Source organism: Zophobas morio, unplaced genomic scaffold, assembly GCF_036711695.1.
Source record: "Zophobas morio isolate AGI-343-1 ecotype UQ-CSIRO unplaced genomic scaffold, CSIRO_AGI_Zmor_V1 ptg000030l, whole genome shotgun sequence".
In the NCBI taxonomy this organism is placed as follows: Eukaryota; Metazoa; Arthropoda; class Insecta; order Coleoptera; family Tenebrionidae; genus Zophobas; species Zophobas morio.
The window spans coordinates 18,815,370-18,838,850 of NW_026972135.1; the positions used below are offsets into that span (position 1 = coordinate 18,815,370).

General features: G+C 35.8%; 1 protein-coding gene across 1 annotated transcript in view; it reads right to left on the reverse strand.

Annotated features, from left to right (window-relative positions):
- Positions 1-22,768, reverse strand: part of LOC135138326 (nuclear pore complex protein Nup88) — a 123,835-nt gene extending 101,067 nt beyond the window's left edge. The window contains exon 1 of the mRNA XM_064068278.1: positions 22,522-22,768. Coding sequence (XP_063924348.1) covers positions 22,522-22,728 — 207 coding nt within the window. The 5' untranslated portion in view covers positions 22,729-22,768. The remainder of the gene's footprint in view (positions 1-22,521) is intronic.
- Between the last annotated feature and the right edge of the window lie 713 nt (positions 22,769-23,481).

The window sequence follows — 23,481 nt, forward strand, 5'->3', positions numbered from 1 at the left end:
CTATCGAGGAAGAATCTTTGTGGACAGATTTATCGACACTGGTAGTGTTTCTAAGGTAAAACTGACGGGGAGATCTCACTTCGTGAAGACGTTGTGGAGGATTTAAGGACGAGAATGGAATAAAGTCCGAAGAATTCTTTGTCAAAAATCTCTTTACAGTCCGGACTACCACACAACACGTGACAGGAAATCGTAAAAGGGAAGTTACATATGCATCCATATAAGATTTCGTTGCTCCAGGAGCTACAACCAGCAAATTTTCCTCGTCGCGTCTAGAATTGTCGTTGGTTTCAATTCGAACGAATGATGGCTAGTGATACGGTTCTTGGTTCCGTCGATCCAGTTATTAAATGTGAATATTGTAGTAGTTCAGTTAAAAATCGTGTTACGTGTAAAAAGTGTAAAGCAGTTTTTCACCCTTCTTGTTATAATAGAGCTATAATGGTTAAAAACCCTTTTTGTGTGCATGAAAAGGACACATTGTGTGAAGGTGACATTGAAATGGAATCTTCGAGAAATGAGTTGCTGCAACTTGTGAAAAAAACAATTGAAGAAGAAACACAATCCTTAAGGAATCAGGTCTACGAACTACAGCAGCAAGTGAGAGATCTAACAGCATCAAACATTGATCTCATTCGTCTTTTAGAATCACATTATCATATAAAAATTCCTAATCAATTAATGGCGAAAAAAAATTCTGTTTGATGACAATGTTACACCGATAAAAACACCTGAGAAGAGAAGAATTGTTTCCGAAGTAGACTCAAGTAAAATTGACGGTATCATTGAAATTGAAGAAGATCCTATTAAAATTGAAGATTCTAATATTCCAGAAAAAGACATTCCTTGGGAGGAAATTAAACGTCGTAAAAAACAGAAAACCCACCTCATAATTGGTACTGCTAAAAATATAGCTTTAGAAAATGGCTCAAACAACATTGAATGTGAATTCATAGCGTCCGAAAGAGTTGAAAAGGTTTATATCCATATCACTAGAGTTAATCCTAAGGTATCAACTGAAAAAATTAAATCATTCATTTGTAGTAAATTCAGCTTATTGAATGATGACATTAAGGAAAGCTTTAAATGTGAGTTATCTCAGCTTGTCTCTAAGTTTCCTGAAAGTTATAGCTCTTTCAAACTCACTGTCGATGCATCATTTTACTAAAAATTAATGGATCCGTCTTTTTGGCCTTCTGGTGTGGCAGTCCGTAAATTTTTTCAAAAGCACAGTGGGTCAGTCTCCGGTCCTCAAAGAAATTTTCGTCAAGTTCGGAAAGAAACGATAACTCCCTAAGTATCTACCACCAAAATGTGCGTGGATTAAGAACTAAAATAAGCGAACTCTATAGTAATGTTATGTGTAATGACTAATTACTACAGTGTTATATCACTAACAGAAATATGGCTTATCGACAACATCCGTGACAATGAGTTATTTGACAACCGCTATGTAGTGTTTATCAATATTCTTTGTCTAATACTTACCTAAAAAAAGTATCTTTATGTTCCGTTCTAGGTGTTATATTTGATTCTAAATTAAACTTCAACGCCCATATTGATAATGTTGTGTCCAAAACATCTAAGTTGTTAGGCTTTGTTATACGGATGTGCTCGGACTTCTCTAATATTCGTACATTGTTGTTGTTGTTTAACGCTTTCATACGATCTAATCTCGAATACTGTACAGTCATTTGGTCGCCTTATTTTAGCATTCATATAAATAGGCTTGAGTCAATTCAAAGGAGATTTGTAAAATTTATTTGCTTTAAATGTGGTATTGTTTATGTTAATTACTGTGATATACTGACTTACTTGGGTTTATTGCAATTAGAGATAAGGAGAAGGATGTTTGACTTTATATTTCTGTTTAAAATATTGTCTTCCTTAATTGCTTGTTCTGATATTTTGAGATTATTTAAGTTGCATGCGCCTGAGAGAAGGGGCAGACATACCCACCTGCTTGCCCTGTTTTCTTCACGTACCTGCTATAGATTTTATAGCCCTGTTGGTCATATATCGCGTTTATCGTTAACATATAGTGATATTGATATAGTGGGTCTCTCTCTCACTTCTTTCAAGCGCAATATTCGGACTACACTGTCAACTAGTTTTTAATTTTTTTTTTTGTTTGTTTGTTTGTTTGGTCCATGTTATTTATTTACATATTTTTCCATTTTTGTAACTGGTCTAACCGTTAAATAAATCATTATTATAATATGGCCGATAACATGATTCTCGCTTTATCATTCTCTTCTGATGAAACCTGGTTTCATCTGTCAGGCTACGTCAACTCACAGAACTTCAGAATTTGGAGTACAGAAAATCGCCACGTTTTTGAAGAAACACCATTACACGCAGTGAAGGTTGGTGTGTGGTTAGCTGTTTCCCGACGACGATATTTTTTCATGGTGCTACACCTCAGACGACAAGAGAACATTTAAGATATTTGAAAGAATTTTATGGCAACCGCATAATACGTTTAAGAACCAATCGAGAGTGCCCTCCCCCCCCATCTCCCGACTTGATCCCACTTGACTTTTCAATATTTGGAAGGATGAAGGACAGCGTTTACGTTTATAAGAATAGAATCCACATATTGGAAGAATTAATGGATAAAATTACACGTCTTTGTAATGAAAATCTTAATGGAAAAGTGTTGCAAGACATTTTTGAAAATAAAAAAAGAAGAGTGGCTTTGTGTTTGCGGGAAAATGGACAACAGTTTCAACATCTTTTATAAAATATATACATGTGTATTTTACATTTCATTACATTTGTGCTAAATAAATGAATGTGATCAATAAACAAAACGGGATGTAAAAAGTGTATGTAGGGACTGCAATAAAGTTTTTTAGCTTCAGTAACTTTCATTTTTCTTTCTGTGGTAGTTGCATTCTCTTAATTTAAAACTTACTTCAACTTATTGTTTAGTAATAATTGTAACTTTACTATTAGGAAGGTTAAAAATTTTTATTATACAGTCTGTTATTTCAAGAGGTCTCGTAATCATCTACAGAACTCTTAACACTGTGCTCCTGAAATTTTCTTGTTTTTTTCATCTTCTTTATTATAGAAATTTTGGAAAATCTTGATGTTACGATGGCCATGTGGGCGTGTTTTGAGTAGAATTTCTTTGACGATATCTAGAAACTGCAAAGCTGAAGGTAATGCTTGGACATGGCAGTTTTCACCTATTGTAGGAACGACGATCAAGGCTTTCAATTGTGTTTTTTTCAAGAGAAAAGCACGGGTTACAAACCACGTCTACACAATGTTTTGACGATTCCTTACAATTTATAAACTCAACTTTCACAGGATCACAACTTTGGTAAAATTATTTAATTCAGAAACTACTCATTGCCATTTTAAAACAGTGGTACTGTTCTTTAATTGTGACAAGACTTTGATTTTTCACAATTTTTACCTTCAGAGTACCTACAAAAAAGTAATTTTTTAATTAATTATCGTCTTCATTGGTTTCGACAAATTTAACCTAACTTTTTGGATTTCCTGTTTCTTTGCAAAACAGACCAAATGATTTATTCTGTTCAACTCTAATCGACTTCCTAAGGTATAATTCATGACAAAGCCCTTAAACGTTTTTCTAATAATTTACAATTTTTGAAGGTCAAATGTATTGCAGTAGCGTTCACAGATGCTCTGGCGTATTTTCGTGTTTATTTAAAATGAAATTAAACCGCAAACCTGGCATTTCAATTTTCGATACATTTGACAGATTTGTTTTGACGTTCGTAACATTTCAAAAGAGTTCAAATCATTTTCGTGATTAGCGGAACGAGAAAAATTTCAGTTGTTTTTCATAGGTGAGTCGACTGCAGTATTTTATGATGACCCCGTAGTTTTTCTGCACTTTTTTGTTTAATCGACTGAAAAAGTAATCCTTTTGACCGATAAAAAGTCGTTGTGATTGACGAACTATCACTTCTAATCAAATTAGTAGAACAAAATAGTGAAAATCACCTGCAGTAAAAAATGCAAAAATTTCTCTGTCAAATCCCTTAACGAATTGAAATTTTACATACCGACACCTTTTACTTTTGCTAATGCGTGTGTGCTGACCAGCGTATTTCTCCGACAATCAAAATTTCACATTTTCAGTTATCACCCCCAAGTGTCCCCACACGATCAAGTAACATTAATCGAACGCTCGTTTTTGTTTCCGCGTTCGAAATCCGCGATCATCCCTTCCCGTACATCTGCGTACTTAACGAAAATTTAATCTGGAAAGGAAACCCATTCAATTTTCCGGCCGAACAAAAACACGCCCATAAAAAGAAGACATTAGGTATGCGCGGGACCGCAATCAGGATAATTTCGATATTTTCCCCCTCGCCGAGTTAATTTTAATGTTGTATAAGACGGTATTGGCAACGTTCGCCTCGCGGAATATCCAGATTGCCCAGATCCATAAATCAGCTTTTTATGACCCATTTATTCCCGTTATTAATCGTTTGTCAGAACTAAACGGCAATTTGCAAAAAAAATATCCCGCGATTCCGTAATAGATCATTGGTTCAGGAGCGCCGTTTTTATCTAATGCAACATTAATTTCACTTGGACCAAGTTCCCACTTCTTGCCGGTTTCTCGAAGATCGTTCGAATTTCGGGAGATGTGGTATGCAAAAGTCTAATATCAAAATCGATATTTCTTCTGGATGTGATGGCATCGGAGGGGGAGACTGCGGCGGGCTGGTAATGATTGATGAAATTACAAAGTTTGGCTTTTGATTTGGATTTTTACCTACAGAGACCGATTGCTTTAATAAAGAACCGAGTAGAATTAATGACGGACCAAACGACGAACTCGTTTTTCTTGATCTCAGCTTCGGTTTGTCTCAGTTTCCGGTCTGGCGAGAAAGACCGCCATCCCTCAGCCCGAGCTCTCAAACTGTCATCAATTTCGAATATTACGTCCTACAAGTGCCAGTAACTGATGGCCCGAATTTCGCCGACTCAGCAAGAACTTCCAACAGAAATAAACTCACACTTAGTGAATAATACTCGAATAAGGCTAAATTTTTGACGAGAAGATTTCAACAATCTTGGGACCTCATGAAACCGTTTTGTTACAGCTTGTAACGTTTATATTTTCAATAAAGTTTTGTCATCAAACTCAACAGTAATGATCAAATGGGAAATCTTGAGGAAGCATCTACATTATGAATGCCTCTCAGCCCAATAATCCAATTTTTACTCATTAGTCAACGCCGAAGATATCACGGTTCCATAAATCCCCTTCCGTACATCAATAAAATTATCCCCTTCCACCTACAAATGAAAATAAATCGACCAGAGTGCGAAATCTAGACAACCAAATCGGCGATTTCTCCACGTCGTCTAAAACGCTTTTCTAAAATTGTGTTACACTTTTACATTTTTTCTTCGCCCGAACGCGTGAAGAGAAATAACACCGTCGTATACCGATACCAGTTTTTCTTACTTAAAATCCAGATTTCAGCTCGTTCAGGGCAAGTTTTCCGTCGTGCGATATAATTCGAAAGAGCCCCGCCGAAATAAAAGCCGATTAGCCGCAACAATCGAAACATATCAATCTTCGTTAGAGTTCCAAGGTGTTGGCCCGAAGGATCCTCTCACCTGGTAGTCGGTCCGCCGCCTCGCCGCCCCCACACACGCCACCAAACCGAAAAGAACCGACTTTATTGCCACACACAAATTGGTAATTTTTTACCGGTCTCGTGGCGCACGTACAGCGAAAGAAAATTGCATTATAAAAATGGCTTACTTTCAGGCCTGATCAAGACAAATTTCGATACATTGTTTATTGTGGGAGCAGCGCACGGAGGCGGCGAGCGCTCTTTCCGTCAACGGAATGAATGATACTCGGGAGGCAGGGAAGAGGGGACAGATATATCTCTATATGCTTGAGGGGATTCACACGCCGAAGGAATATTTATAAACATTAAGACAAATACACTGGGCGATGAGAGATCGAGAGACCGGAAGTGAGGAAATTGGATCCCCGAGAACGCAGTTCTGGAATACGAACTTGGTGACTTTGGAAATTGCAAATATTCAGAGAATTTTCATTAGCATCGGAAAAAACGTTTTTTAGGTACAACGTCCCGAAAATGGAGATACTATCTCACGTGGGTGGTGCTGAAATTTTCAGAAAACTAATTTATTTGCGGTTCAGTGTATACATAAAGATCTAGTCCAGAATAATGTTCCAAGAAAGACTGCTTTTATCAGGTGTGTTCACTACGAAAAATGTTTATGTGTGAACTCAAGTATAGACCTTCATGTCTTGTGCATGTAAGACTTAAACTGCAACAGGTGTGTAATATGTTATCGCCTTTTGTCCTAAGGTCTGTCGAAGGGGTGAATGAAGTCTTGTCTTATACATTAAAAAATAGTGAAATGCTTTTCCGAGTTTTGTTCAATCTATCTCGCTGATCACTTTCTTCCACTAATTAGATGAAGGTTAGATTGTTTTGATAAGGATGTTTTGTCCAGTGTTCTACAACAGTCTATTTTGCTGTGGAGGTATTTTATTTTTTCAATATTGGTTTCTTCACGTCCCTGTTTTTGAATCTTTTGCTATTATCAATCCGTAATTATACTAATGGGGAATGCTCACTTGAAAATCAACAAAGAACATGTGAAATTAAAAGACCAACTCTCATAGAATATTGCGTTAAATTGGTCCAGATAGTTGGATTCATGGAGATCTCAGTTTTGTCACTATTGTTACTATTGAATCTAGTGTATGCCATTCTTCAAGCATTAGGTCGAAAATCAAGAAAAAGACGGGCACAACACTATTCTCTCTATTCCTAAATATAGAAGAATAAAATGGGATCAATAAGAATTTTTAAGACTACGCTAAGTTAGCACACTCAAATTACTCTTAATCAGCACATTTGTGACACGTATACTTCATAAGTTTGGAAAATGTTAGTAAAAAATATTGAATATACGAGGTTTTTTACAGAAGTGGCCTTCCAATTTCTGACGATAACTTTAACTTCAATCGTTTTGTCGAATTTATTTATTTTAAATTGCTCGCTTTTGTTTTTGTACCAACTTTTGGCTTTCAAAACGGCGACTATTAATTTTTGCTTTATCAGCTTTGGAAATAAGAGCGGAAAATGTTAGTGGAGGAAGTAATAATCCTTGCCACCTTATCCTCGTCGTCTCCCGCAATAATAAAAAACGATAAATTTTTGAGCCGTTTCCGAACGGCATAATAGAGCTTAAATCGAGTCACCGTAACGGAGTAAAACAATAGCACCCTTAATACAATTCTTTCACACAAAAAAATCAGAACGGCGTTACACCGTTTTAAGTAACACAATTGAAAGAACTTAACAATGGCTGATTTGCATTTATCCCTTGGTTAAAACAATCGAATTGTCCCTGCCTACTCCATGTTATGCTCCAATGCCGGACACGGAATTAATTAAAAAAGTGAAAAGGACCGACTTATTTATCGCGTCCTTTCGATATAACACGGTTGTGCCCTCTTGAAAAATAAAACGTTTAGCGTTTGCGGAATGAGATGGTTTATCCAGCGATGACGTTTTCAATTTGACGGCGAATTTCCAATGGGACACTTTGTCAATTGAATGGATGTCATCCGATATAACAGTCAGAGATGCGCGCTTCCGGCTTGTCACAGTACAGATTAGGGCTGATTGCCGGGACGGCTGGGTCCGCTGGAATAATGGGGTTGTTTATGTGACGTATGAATTTAGATTTGTCGAACTTGGAGAAGAAAAGGCGGACGCGGGAGAACTTTTATTCAAAGATTTCAATGCGGGAAAATGCGTGAGTAGCGATTGGTGCCGTGAACAGGATCAGATTTCTGGCAACGTCAAAGAGACACGCTTAAAACTTCTATTCAGTCAATAGATCACCTCTAGATAACTGGTATTTCTTAAAGGTCTTAAACGAACAGGAATCTGAAAATGTTCACGTTCGTTTCAACACGTTAGAATTTTGAAAAACGTTCAGTAACACGTAGAACACGATCAAGGCAAGAGGAACAATGAAATACTGGCCGACTACTACTATCCACTGATATCAGAATGTCCCAGTTCAATACAAAAAAAAAAAGGGAAACACATTCTAGTTCGAACATATATATGCCACCTTTTATTCATTCTTTAACTTATTTCTTCCCAAGACCTGACGTGTTAGAAGTAGCTGGAATTTGAAGGAGCAAAGCTAAACACAAAATTTTCAATGGTAACGAAAGATTGTGCAAGCGAGTGTAAACGTTTGGTGCCGTGACCAGGATATAATTTACAAAGATATCTATTTTCTTTCTACTAGTCTTCTAGTAATCTTAGTGTCCAAACACTCCCAACAGGGTTTTTCATCTCTTAATTTGCAAACTCTGGAGAAGAACAGGTAAATACGACTCGTCCTTAGAAGGATTTAACTAAATAAGCGAAAAACAAATATTACATATGAGAAATTGGTTCCGTGACCAGGATGCCGCCTACGCGAAGGTAAAATCCGCCCCACGTTTTTTAAATCGCTTCAACTTTCGCCGCCCCTCACCTAATCCGGTTTGCGATTATCCGCCCCAATTAATTTCAATCGCCGCGATATCCCTTATTCGATTTGGACGCGGCACCCCGTATGAGTGACCCACGTCACGTAGCATCCGCCCGAAGTCTCCCCGGTCATTTCTCGTGTACAGGCGTAATGACGTTGTCCTGGGGGACGCTATGATGGAGATGGCCAGGGATCCCCGTCATCCACGTCTATTTTTCTGCGCCGACTTTCGTTCGCCCCATTTCCTCAATTGCGTTCCGTCCTTATCACTATTTTATTGGGTTATTTATATTTGAAATCGCGTTCCTCAATCACCGTGCGTCCCATGCTTTATCGGCGAGGCGTGGGTGTCGATAGGAGGGCGGCCTGAACTATGGGGCACCTGTTGATCGCGGACACTGGTCATTTACACCCCCTTCGTGTTGAACGGGGTGCCGCATGACCCGACCCGGGCTCTCGCCCTCGACCTCCTCCTCCTCGGATCTTAATCATCCCCGCGACGACTAGCGCAGTGCCCCAAGAAATCCACGCACCACAAGACTTTCGAAATTAATAACAAATATTACGGTTTTAGCTAATTCGGTCACGTAGATATCGTCTGGGTCATTCGTCTGGCGGATTTCATACATAATAATATTATTAATACAAATAATAACAATGGTTTATTTCCAACAACAACAGTCGTCTATAGTGAAAACTTAGTACATGTACATTAATAACTACAAATGTGTGAGGTAGAAGAATCGTTTTTAAAAAACTAAAAAAAAAAAGAGAAAAGGACAGAGAAAGCAAGTATAATTACGAACTATACACCTTAATAAAGTATACCCAAAAATTGTTTTTCTAACGAATGATTATGATAACATTGATAATTCACGCTTATCATAAAATATATCTACATTATGCGGTATTAAACAATTACAAAGGCTCAAACATCTAAGAGGGTTATTAAAGTGATGGAATGTAATACACGTGGACAGCTGGGCTTTGTAATATGCCTTTGATGCATAGTGCTGAGGGGGTTATGATCAATGTATGAAACATTCAGGGTTATTCAACTAAGATGACTCACCTGAGTCTTTTAGTGTGGCAACCTAAAATACTGATTACAGTTGTTGCTGGATTTCAACAAATATTTTAAAATTAATTTGAGACTCCAAGTTTGCCTTCAAATAAATTTCAATATTTCTAACTGTCAGACATTTGTCAAATGAATATACAAGTAATTAAATTTTAAAGATAGTTATAACGAAACAAAAATGAACTAATTAAACAAAGAATAACAAAAACTCCTAATGCATGCTCAATGTAATCTGCTCCGTTTCTTTCGCAGGGATCAATTATGTGCATAAAAGATCTTCTAACTATTGTAAAGAATGCGGAACCAAATGATCTGCAGGCTTGAGTTATACAAGTCTGACGTTTAATAAGATAATTAAAACGTGTTTGGTTTAACAGCTCCCAAACAATAGTCTCGTGAGCCGAGATACGGACTTTGAGCAGGCAAAGGAGGAACAGAACCTCGTTTTATCCAAATATCACCAAATTGTTGACTCAGGTATCTTCTAACAATTGAAAGCAAAAATCTTCCAGTTGTCGCTCTAAATAATTATTTTGCAATAAAATTCAGATTATTTATTCCTGGTCAATCTTATTCCACAAAACTGATACTTTTTTTTTATAGTGTAAAATATCAAGGATGGTTTTGAAATCGTATTTCTGTTTGCGTTTTCAAATTTTTTAGGCGTGGAATAACCATGTCCTTTCAATATGTCCCCCGTTACCCTGTAATTGGGCCTCCGGCCTGTTGGGTAACGTTAATCAATAAAATAAAAAAAATAAAATAAATAAAAAAATAGCGAGTTAATTGTTGATCGTCTTTTGTCACTGAAAGGTATATCTGTACTTACATCACACGTTAAAAAAAATTGGTCGAAAGTTGTGTCGACAGAATTTCCCTCGCTTCTGAAGTACAGTGAAACATCCAGCATTTTCGAGTTGACTTTTTTCTTTACACAATTTTGTGATGACGTCATCAACATTTTTGCAAGGACACGTATATCAATTTGGATTGGTGCAATGTAATACTAAAAATAACTGTATTGTATTTCCAAAATTTTCTGGGAAAATCAAGAAAATAAATTGTCTTATTCATTAATTTTTTGAAGCCACCTGTTCAAGCAAATCTAAAAAATATGAATTCAATCATAAATCACACGTAAACACTCATCATATTTTGCACATTTTAGCTAGAATTTATTCATCAATTTTTTTGGGGGGAATAAACAGATATATTCTGATTAACAATTTACCATGCTCACATTAACTTTAAAACGTCTGCAAGATTTCAAAATATGTATTCAGTTTTGCAATTCTTGATTTATTCAATAAAATAAATTGACTGATTCATTAATTTTTTTGAATGTATAAGCATAAATGAGGTTTTTAAATCCAGCTCTTTAAAAAAATTATAAAATTTGATCTTCCGATTTTCGTTTTGTGATAACCGCTGTAAAGTAAAAACCAGAGGCATTAATAATACCCATTGTCCTTCAGCAGTAGGTAATAGTAATCTGAAGTTCAAGTGTTTATTTATGTTTATACATCGAAAGAATGTCACGTAGAAGTTAGTTTCATTTGAATGAGTTTGTCTTCTCAAAACAGGACTAAAATTATTAATTAAACCACAATCGAACAAAATGTTCTGAATATTGTAATTCTTATTTTATCATTATTATACAGGGTGATTCACAAATAGTGTCCGTTTTAAAATTGTGTTTATGCAACTCAAAATACATTTTCGTAGGGTACTTCGCGAATTATTCATTTGAATAATTTTTTATTGTCAGAGTTATCCAATTCTGAGGAACGTCATATTGATTAGTGAAGTTTCAAGAATTACTGTGATCTAAAATGCAGCAGCGGCAGCTAATTTATACAGAGCCAGATTCCCCAACAGAAGGGCTCCAAGTAGAAAAGTGTTTCGTCGATTAGAAGCAAAACTACGGGAAAGTTGGTGCGCGGTGGTGCAGATTTTGAGCATTTATTGCACTAGTTTTATTACTCTATTATTGTTTTTCCGTATTAAAATGTATTTTTTTGTAAGTTCAATTTGCTGTACTTTTAATGACAATTTGAAAAATATTTTTGACACATTTGACGTTTCTCAAAATTGCATAACTCTGATATTAAAAATTATTCAAATAAATAACTCGCGAAGTAGCCTGTGAAAATGTATTTTGGGTTGCATAAACACAGCTATTACAACGGATGCTATTCGTGAATTACCCACTATAAAGACGTGCGTAGTATTCACATTTTCGAGAAAATGGGGTAATTCGACCAATAAAAAAATTGTGATGACGTCATCAACATGCATAAATCTAGTCACAGCATAAAAGAAAAGTAGTTACAGCGTTATACCAATGCAAGAAAAAAAAACAAGGAAAGGGACAAGTTCGGCATCGAATCTCAATCGCAGTACCGCAGGTCACCGCTCGCTGAGATACACCCACTGCGCCACGGAGACGTTCAAAGCGTGTCGGGAATAGAACGTTATTATACCTTGCAGATGTTTTTGTGTAACATTCAAATCATTTTAGAATACCATTCATTGGAATGACGTCATTAAATTGTTGGTGGCGATGATTAGCCAAATTTTGGTTAGCATTTAAGCATCTACATGATATTTCTAATATACATACAAAATTTGACAACAATCGGTCCAGCAGTTTCGGAAATTACGTGTCTAATAAAAATGGATACAGACAGACAGACAGACAAACGGAAACGGGAGATTACTTTTTTCGTACTGTTGGGGTCATGAAACGTCGAGAAAACAAAAGTGGCCATTCATCTGATGGGCTCGATACAACACTTCCTTCGCTTACGCTCGGGAAATAAACATGCGGTTATAACAAAGTAACGTAATGCAAAACTTGGAGGCCCAAACGGAATTAAACACGAAAATACGACAGATGTGAGACATTACGATGAATCTGAACACATTTGGTGGTTCTCGGTCAACAATGTTCTCGAAAAAAATACACGATCAACTAGTAACTATAGGTCCTTTTATCATTTGTTATTTGATTAATTGTTTAATTTAAAAAATGGACGCACTTTTCACAATTTCCACTTGTACGAATATAGGTAAGCACGTTTCCAAAACTAAATTAAATAATAATATACCTACGGGCACTAACATACTAACAAACATCTATTTCGTACAGTAGACTACAAAAAACCAGATACACCATTGGAGACATACATACACTAAGATGGTTTAAGTCTCTTTTCCGCTTTCAAAGTGTCATTTCATCATCATTAAAAGAAAAGAACACTAAAACAGCACTAATATTAGACTTTTTCAAGTGGGAAAGGTCCACAGTTATTGTCACCATACATATCACAGATGCTAGCATTCGTATCAAAACTACAGACAGGAACAATTATTATGTACCAGAAAACGGGGGGAAAACTTCACGCAAAAACGTTGACAATATCTTGGGGCACAATATCAAAGGTCAGTTCAGCGGAAATCGTGTGAGAATTTGTTTTAATTTTCACAAATGACCAAAACTTGTTTAGATCATATTATTATCTGTTCACGAAACATAAATCACAAGCAATGTCAAATTTTCGAAAATCGGAGAGTTTGTACCTAGAGAGTAATTATTTAGGGTTAGAGAAACATGTTTTTCGCAACGAATATACCAGTAAATGGACCAGAGTATAGCCTGTCATAAAAATGTTATATCAACGGATCTGCTTAGTTTTTGTTCAATGAGTATTTCTACATAAATACTTAAGATAATAATGAACAAACATTTATTTTGTAACGAGTAGAAAAGCGGTTGTCTACGTTTGTATGCGTGACAAATGTTTTCCACCTAGTCATTTGTTTAAAACAATTAGTCAGTGTCGATAACGGTAATAATATTTCTTTTACAAGAATAAAGGGGAATTTGTTATTACCAAACTTTTTTTATTTATTAGTGAATGGATAATATTTGATGGAATTCTTATTCCTGTTTCTAAATCGTAAACATTTCTCACGGATGTCACGTCTAAATTTTTTTACTTAATTTGTACACTCCTACACAAAATTAACGCATTGATAAAACTTCTCATTTGTAAATGCTATAAATTCAATTTGGCTAGTAGTTTTCTTTTTTCAAGTCATTACTTGAATAAAATACTTTGTGTAAAAAAAAAGAATCGCCAAGGCAATTTAAGAGAAGAGGAAGCAGTGAAAGCGGTAACTCTAGTCAACGATGGACGCAGCCAGCGATATGTGGCTAATCTGCAAGGAGTTAAACAACAATTAGTTGTAATATTAAACGCTGCAATGAACTTGAAAGTTATCGTAAAACTCCAGGACAAAGTCGTAAAAAGTCTACAGATCCAAGAGATGAGCGATCAATCACATGGAAGTTGCCTTAAGAAAAGGCGTTCTACCAGTTTACAGCTAGACAGAGCCTTAGCAGCAATTCGAAATGTAACACTCTCTACACGAACAGCCAGGAGAAAGCTTAATGATAGGAGATTGAAGGGTAGAACACAAGGTACTGTCACTGCTTACCAAGGAACATACGAGTTGCTAGGGTGCGTTTTGCAAGGGAACAGGCAAATTGGACCATCCACGACTGGAAGCAAGTTTAGTTTTCAGATGAAGTAAGTGTAAGCCTCAAGCCACCAGATGGACGGACGAGTTTAGCAGAGGCTAGAAGAGAGGTTCGCTGCCTGCAAAATCGTTCCGAAGATTCCATTTTTAGATATATCTTAGGAAAACATGCGACCTCATTTACCCCATTTATCAGGGACAACTTCCTATTTATGCAAAATAATGCTAGGCTTCACGTTGTTAGAAAGGTAATGGACTATCTTCGATTCGTGAATATTCTAACGATGGATTGGCCACCAAGAAGACCAGATATGAACCCCATAGAACTTTTATGAGATACACCAAAACAGGTCGGTTAGGCTCCAGGTACTTGCCTGGAACTCGAACACCTCGTTCTTGTTGAATGGGAGAAATTCCCCAATGACCAATATAGAAGTCAATCAATAGTATGCCCACACGAGAATCTAAGATTTAATTTCATTTTTATCATTTTTTTAAAGCTTTTCATTGTTGGTGTTTTTCTTGCACTTAACATTACTGTTTGTTTCTGTTATTTATTCAAGTTCTGTTACAATAACACCATTCTAATTTGTCCAACATTTGTTGAAATTATTTAGCCACATATATCACGTACGTGTATGATTTAAAAAAAATGAGAAATCTTACTGATGCGTGAATTTTGTCCAGGAGTGTATGATATAAAAGAGTTTAGTTTTTCTGTAGGGATTCCAAGTTTCCTCTTCTCACTTATCTTATCAATAATAGATTTAGTGGACCCGCACAGGATACTTAAAATGTTTGGAGTCAAAATTTCATTTGGGTATACCTGACAAATCAGATGCTATTTTATAAAGATAGTCAGTCACAAGCAATATGTTTTGAATAAATGACTAATGATGCAGCCCATATACTGGTAGATCTGACGCATTTAGTCCGCTGCTACTAATGGAACATGGTGATAAAACAAGATCTAATGTCGCTGTAAGTGTTTTGGTGATATTGTTGTGTTGTCTAAAGTTATTTAAAGAAATAAAATTGCTAAACATTGGATAAATTAGTGGTCTTTCCCGCACATCGTTCAATCAAAAAAAAACTTATTTAGTCGTTTGCCGTTTCTGATGGAATAACCCTCCTCGGATCTTAATCATCCCCGCCAGGACTAAATAGTAATTTCGTCGAAATAGCGTAAAACAATAACCGCCATCTTTGTTTATAAGTGGAACGCGACTGGTATTAATTTTCGCGAGCTCGCCGAATCACCTGTACAGGTCGAGCTGTTTCTTTGTTGGTGTTCGAGCGCCGTTTTAATTAAAATCTTACGAAATCATTGTGCAATTGTCATTTGTTAACAACATCGTGATTGTGTATTGTTTCGGTTTGATGGAATTCGCGGGATTGTGAGCCCGAAACGACCATTGTCGACATTAAATGATTTACTTTATCAATTATTGCGAGGCTTGAAAAGTTAAATCGTTCAAGGGTTGAAGGCGCCGCCTGCCGCACCAAGTGCACAATTGCGACGCTTGCACCGGGATTAGAGGTCCCGAGGGAAGGCTTGACCGATACGATAGTGGTTCTTTGTTTTTCTTCTGAGTGTTGTAAGACCGGGAAAATTACTTTATCTGCTCAGTTCTTAATTTTTATTTGCAGTGGAGCGAGGATTAACGATTTTTACTGGTAGCTCGTATGTAGTTGGCGTAGTGTTACGAGAAGTCTTCCCTTTGTACGGAGATCCCCTTGTTCTTACATGTTTATGTATGACAGTCAAATCATCTTCACATTGTTGGATTCTTATCTATATGAGCCGGAGGGTTGTCAATGGATCCCTTCACACTTGTCATCTCCCATTAACGTCACAAGTACCTACAATTACAAGATAAGAAACCTAAACTTTCGATTTTTCAAGTGTCAAAAGTGTCAAATTACGATGAGTCAGCATATTCACTTCATGAGTCGCAGTTGGTATTCCAATATGTAAGTGGATTTTTGAAAAATAGCTTCAATACCGAGCTCTCTGAAATAACCCTAGAAACTAAACTATCAATTCATAGTTTTGTAACTACCATTATTATATATATTTATACCTTTTTCAACACCATCCTGCAAAATAAATCAGCTCCTAGATAATTAGATTTGTATCAATCTATATTGGTTTTATAGAACTTTAAATGATCTACAAATCTTTAAAATTTGAAAATTACGCCGAGCCAGTGGGTCAAATTTCGCCGGCTCAGCACGCGCCGAAATTTAGTTCTCGTTATCATATGCAAACCTTAACCACTTTTCTCGCCATAAACTCATTCCTTAACGGCAGGTTAGAAAACTTGGGTTAGTTTAAGTGCAGCACTTTAGCAATCCCTGTAAAAAATCCCGCCCCCATCAATGTAACATCGCGGCGCTACTCTTTAGTAGGTGTAAAGTTGAAACGGTCGTTTCTGCGGCGCAAATAACGCGTCCATTAAAATTTCCCAACACAATAATATCAGTCCTGCTTGAAGTTGGTGCATAAAATAAAGTCGTCGGGATAAGTATCTCAAAACTCATATAACTAATAATTATTTCCTGGTGTCTTGGCTCGTAACGCCACCTTCTAACAATCTTAGCGCTCTCGCAATAAATACAATAACAATGGAGGGCCGCAGCAATAAAATACTACCGTGCCGTTTGCTTGTCTACAACTCGGAGGACGTAAATTATAATCATAATACGGTCCCGCCGGTATATTAGGACCATCTCTCCCGGTGCCGCCAACGGATGCCCGACTACGCCAACGTATAAAAGCTCAGATCTCCTCGAGCGGAACCTGTCGGGAAGTCGACTCACAGAGTTTGCGAATCCAGATACTACTTATTACCGAAATGTGACATGAACGGAGGAGTTTATCACCGGGTAAAAAAGGCCCGGTACCGCGGAGCTCACAATACACAGAGCGACGCGTCGTCTTCGACCACCCTCGTCACATTTAAATTTTGACTCGGTAAATCAAAGAACAAGTAAAACTCAAATGTTTTGTCTATTCAATTACAGTTTTTTTACCCGGTTCTTCTTCCTTGCTCCCAATTTACCAATTGTCAAAATTGCTCATCTATTCAATATTCTTCGTAAATTTTTATTGGTTATTGAATTACAAATGAGGTTATACGCTAGCTGTTGTGCTAAAAATGATATAAATCCCGCCCAATTGTTTATATATTTTAGTTTAGTTTCGATTTATTTTTGTAGTTCAGCGTATTGATTACATTTTTAATTCTTCTTTATTTGAAATGACCCTCTGTCAAAGTTTAGCGGTCGTCATACTCCGAAAAAGGCCGTATTTGACCTACTATAATATTCCTGAACACAACTCCGGCATTTGGGTAAATTTCAAAGCACCACGTCTAATCTGTCATAAAGTAATGAGGATCTGTATCAGGGAAGTTGTTCAAGAATTGGTGACCAAATGAAAGTTTTATCCTCTTACTCTCTTACTTAGACCTTACAAAATATGACACAAACAATATAGCAAGTAAGGCATCGACTTCGACTACCCCCATCGCATTTAAATTTTGTACCCACTAAATCAAAAATACAGAACGCCGTCGACGCCCCGTTGAGTAAGAAAAGAAAAAGAAAAAAGAAATAACCCCAATTCCGAACAATATAACACTCAAATGTTGTATTTGTCACCTTTCAGATGCAAAACCGTCGAGGGGGTTGCGCGTTCGGCTCGTTCCCTGATATTTTTCGCATATACACTCGTCAAGGGTGCAATTCGACGTAATTTATTGCAAAATAATGTCAATTCTGAGACATGGAAAGTGCGAATGTTTCGAGTATTCGCCGCGATGGATTCACGGAAAAGGAGGAACGGGTGGAAGGCGAGAGAGAGGTTTCCGGAAGGGGCTAATTGAATTGTTGAATACTTACACGTGTTTGGGTATTTTTACAGATTTTAAGAGTTCTTTACGGGACGAATTTAATTACTTTAGCGAGGGAAGATCCATCAAAAGAACAATAAAACATTACGAAGAAAATTTTTCGCTGAGTCTTAGTGCATAATCATCAACGGGCGGAATTGTGTTTCATACGCTAGATCCAGTGCTGTCGCGGCGATAGTTTGATTACAAATATATTTTTCTTTTGGACTATATCAACATAATATAACATTTCAAGATTACAAATCTGTGCTCCTGTGTTTGAAAAATTAAAAAGGGCGTCGAGTATTATTTTTTGAAGTAATATAGTAATATAGAAGTAGTTTTTTAACAAGCTGTAAACACTCCTAGCGACGCACTGGCTACGACCTTGTGGACCAGATCAAAGCGTCCCCGCTACTCGCCGTAAAACACACCTTTCTTCAACTGGGGAATTGCATCCGTAAGATAAATTTCCGCCTACTGATAATCATAATGGATCAAGTTCTATAATAAAGTAAACATTAATAAAATCCATCACCAAAACATAAGTTTAAAATTCCATCGAACGTAAAATACAGACTGGGTTTACCTTTCTGGGTTACGAATTCCACTAGGTATATAAATGATATAGGTGTTTTGTTACTATGTATATAATCATTTTGAAAATGTTTCTAAGATTTTGAAACACACGCACCCTACAGTAAATAATGTTAATTTATGTAACACTTTTGTTATTTCCAACATTTGAGAATTTAAATTTGAAATACATATACAGAAAGAATTATAATCTTCAAATAATAATTGTATTACTTTTTATACAGATCCATTACTATAATCTGAAAACTACATGTATACTTCTAGAAGCAGCCATGGAAGGGCTAATTACTGTCCTTTTAAATGACAACAGTAAAACGAATCACAGTAAAGTTGTTGCGAAATTTTGAAACTGACATTCAAAGATGAAAAAAAAACCTGTTGAAAAATTGCTACCCAAATTTCAATGGTCTACCGTGCCAGATGAATAAAAATTTGTAATAATAACTAAATTTGTAATAATAACATTAATACGTGTCCTTAAAAGGTGTTGATAAAAATTTCACCAATGAAAAATGACAAAAATATTAGGTAAAGTCAAACCTGTTTAACAATTGTTTGTCACTACATAAAAACATCCAAATTACAATGACAAAAAATTGGTCGAAGGTTATTTCCAAAGAACTTCCCCCACCCCTGCAGTACAATGAAACAAATCCAGGTTTTAAAAGAAATAGATATATAAAATTTGATTATACGAATTTTATTTTTTATGAGAACCCTTAATAAGTTAAAATAAAAATATCTTTATTAGTATCTTTAAGATAAGACTGATTTTGGCAAATGAGATATCCTCTAAGATAAGAGTGATTTTAGCAAATGACATACCTACGAAGAAAAGAGAAGGTGGGCGGGCGGAGCTAGTAGCTGCTAAAATAAGACCGATTTTGGCAAATGACATACCCTCTAAGAAAAGAGAGGGCGGGTGGGCGGGGCTAGTGCCTGCTACGATAAGAGTGATTTTGACAAATGAGATCCCTATAAGAAAATAGAGGGCCGGTGGGCGGGGCTAGAACCTACTAAAATAAGACCAATTTGAGCAAATGACCCTCTAAGACAAGAGAAATTACATTATCATTGCAATTATTATTGGCCAAAATATGTCACAAAATTCATACGACCTAAAATTGTAATAATGAAGCTTAATACAACGGCTTTTGTGTGTCAATCCTCCTTTTATATAAGAAAGAATATGGTAAACCCCAAATCAGAAAAAAATCTGTGCAATTTGAAGCAGAAAACGTCAATTCAATTAAACGAATTTCAGTATCACATGCCATGCCAAATAATAAATTGAGTTTTTAGAATTAATGTCTCAGTAATTATTAAATTTTGACAAGAAATTAAGTGTGGACTTTGAACAATACAAGTTATTTATAAATTCAAACATGTAACGAAATCATTTCATTAAAAAATTAGGCATTTTTTCTCCACGAAATGATAATAATGACCCATATGTATGTAACGTTTAAGTAAATGTAAAGAAGCATGCTGCAAGTACGTTTCAAATGAGTTTTCCCTTAACAAAATTTTGTGATGCCATCATTGTATTCCCAAATTTTCTGGAAAATGGAGTTAGCCATTCCCACCCTGTCAAGATGACGCCGTTAATTTTTAGAGGGGATAAACATATATTTTGATTAAAAATTTACCATGCTTATGATAACTTTAAGACCTCTACAAAATTTCAAAGCATTTGGTTGCGTAGTTCCTGATTTAATCAATAAAATAAATTGACTCTTTCATTAATTTAAGTAATTCTAAAAATTATAAATGCATTTATAAACCACAAGTATAGAGTCATAATATTTTGCATATTTCAGAGAGCATTTATTCGGTAAAATTTTGTGACGTCTAAGGTGAAAATTCGACACGGATTCACCCACCACAAGTGCAGAATTATCTTATTTTATAAAATTTAAAAGACTTGCTATTATAAATTGGGGATGACGTTATCCCATTGGTGGTGGGGAGATTCGCCAAATTGTACTTATAAAGCGTTTAACCATCTAGGAGTATATGATTTGACAACAATCGTTACAGTAATTTCGGAGATCCAATTAAAATGGATTTAGACAGACAGACAGACAGACAGACAGATAGACAGACAGACGGAAACGGCAGACCAGTTTTTTCGTACTCTCGAGGTTATGACACGTCGAGAAAATATGAAAGTAGTAATTCGCCCCATGGACTCGATTACTATACTTCCTTAGCTTACGCTCGGGAAATAAAAAGGTGGAATTAGTGTTACTGATACATAAGAATTAATAATATTTTTAAAATCAAATATGTTAATATAAAATACAAATTTCAGACAAGTGTATTGTTACTGGTTTCGATAATTGATAAATTCCGCTGCCTTATATCTTGAGAATGGATTCAGATAATTAAATACTGTAAACGTCATTGTTTTTAGTTTGAAATGGAAAGCCTAATTTTGTGCACTGTAGATATAACGCATGTAAGGCGTCGGTGTGGCAACCCAAACCTATATTTTTTTAAATTGCAACATATACATATACAGTAATTTTTTTAACGCATTTTGTTAGGCAGTTTTTCGTGCATTACTCATTTGGGACAAATTACCATATCAAACGATTGTCAATTAAAACTTACACTATTCATGTCTAACATGTCTTAATCTAAAAAATAAATACATTTTACTACAGAGTTCGGCTCTTTTACTACATATTCTATTCCTTGAAAATATTTTGTAAACAAAAATAATACTAAAAAATTAGAAGACTATTTCAAAAAGCACCTCTAGATATTCTGAAAATAAGGTTTCAATTTTTTTTTTTGTAATACGAATTTTAGGTGTTTCAAGCACGACAGTTACTCGTATGAACCCAAAAAATGTTTATAAGCATAAACCCACAAGAATGTGTCTTTGGGTTTAATCTAACTGTTTCGTGTTTATAACTCAAGTACTGAATCACTTTTCAGTAATTCAATCACTGAGTCATGTGTCACAAAGTTACACAAATAGCTAAAAATGTCTTAACTAAATATTCACATTTAAAAGCATTTTCATATCACCTTGTATTGGAAAAATTTGTAATAATGAACAGAACCCTACTTTCAAACTTCTAAAATTTAAAGAAACTACAGAATTCAGTCCTAGACTGGTTTTAAAATACGGGTTTTCCAGAGATGTTACCCTTTATCCCAGCTGGTGGCAGATGTCACAAAACAATGTCTTATTTTCAACGTTACATCTGCCAAAACTCGTTATTAATTTTCTATTCTTATCTTCAAAATAACATAAGCAATATTAAAAAAAAATCACATCCAACTTTATACGTTTATTCTTACTTGGGTTTAAAATGAGAATAGTCATTTTACACGAGGTAATGACTTCCCGCCACTTTTAAAAATGAAACAGATAAATTTCTTGCTCACTGGTCACAGGTGCCAAAACTTACTATCTTTAGATATAGCTTAGTTCACAAAAATATATTGGTCCTTTTTGGTATCTGCACAACACATGAATAATGAGCAAATATTTTTTTAAAATTTGACGTTACGTCCTATCGCAGCCGATCCGTGCCGCCACTGGCTTCCACAACACTCAACAAACGTCACTCCAGCTTCCTGCACGCAATTATTAACACTTTCTTCAAATTTTCACCGAAAATGTATAAAAAAGGAAAGCTACAACGACCCCAATATCGTCTTCAGCATCATAAAAAACTCCTTTTAGCAAAAAAAGATCAAAATGTGAACAAATGTCACACTTTGACATTGAGGTTATGTAAAAGTAAACACAACTTCCACCATGAATTACACGTTTCCAGCAAACAAAAATCCACAAAATTGACTACAAAAGCTATTAGCAACACATAACAAACTTACCTGATGCGAAACATTATCTCCTTCTCGACTTCTGGCTGCTTTCACATTTAAGGTTAGAACACAATTATTTGCGAAATCCCAGGTGTACAGCACTCCATCTTTAACGGTGAGCAAATTAGTCGATTTAGTGAGTCCTTTAGGCAAACTATTTCGCACATTTTTGAAAATTTTTAGTTCGTTTAAACGTAAATAGTCCGTGTAATTCATAATGACAACAACCGGTAACGATTCTAGGGAAAACAGCTGTGCCAACCCACCAACTTAACAACGTTAAATAGCGCCACCTTCGAACGTTTTTGTTGGGTTGTTGAAGTTCGAAGATAATGGGAATAATAAGCGTGATAATAAGTTTAATAATGAATGAAGCCTTATCTTGGATGCTAAATATGTCTGGGTTTGTGTATGGAGTTTGTTGTTCGGGTGGCGGCGGTGAGAGTTTATGGCCAACAATGGCGGACAGGGGCGGACTCAGGACTAGTGATGGGAAAAACTGCTACTTCTCTGGAACCGTGACTGACTGTTCCTGTGACACCACAGTAACAGTTACAAATAGCAGCTACTTTCTGTCACTGTTCTTCGACCAACCGCGCTCAGACTTATTGTTCCAAACGTTATACTGGGAATTACAACAGCACGAAACCTTTATGTATTAAGAATTGAGGCAGAGTTTTAATGTGTAAATCCGTTTTATTTAAGTAAAGAAAGTATTTTATACACATTATTTTTTTTTATTCCTATAATCTACACAAAAAGTAAGGTATTTCATTTTGGTATAAAGCATTTTTTATATTTGTTAAAAATATAACCAAACGAAAACCAAAAACGTTGTTTAAAAATGTTTTTCATGGACATAATTTAACTTGATGACATACTTGACTTAGATACTGGTACATTAGCGGACATTGACTATTTTTTCTGATATGTAATATATATAATAAAGCACGTACTGAAAGTGTCGAT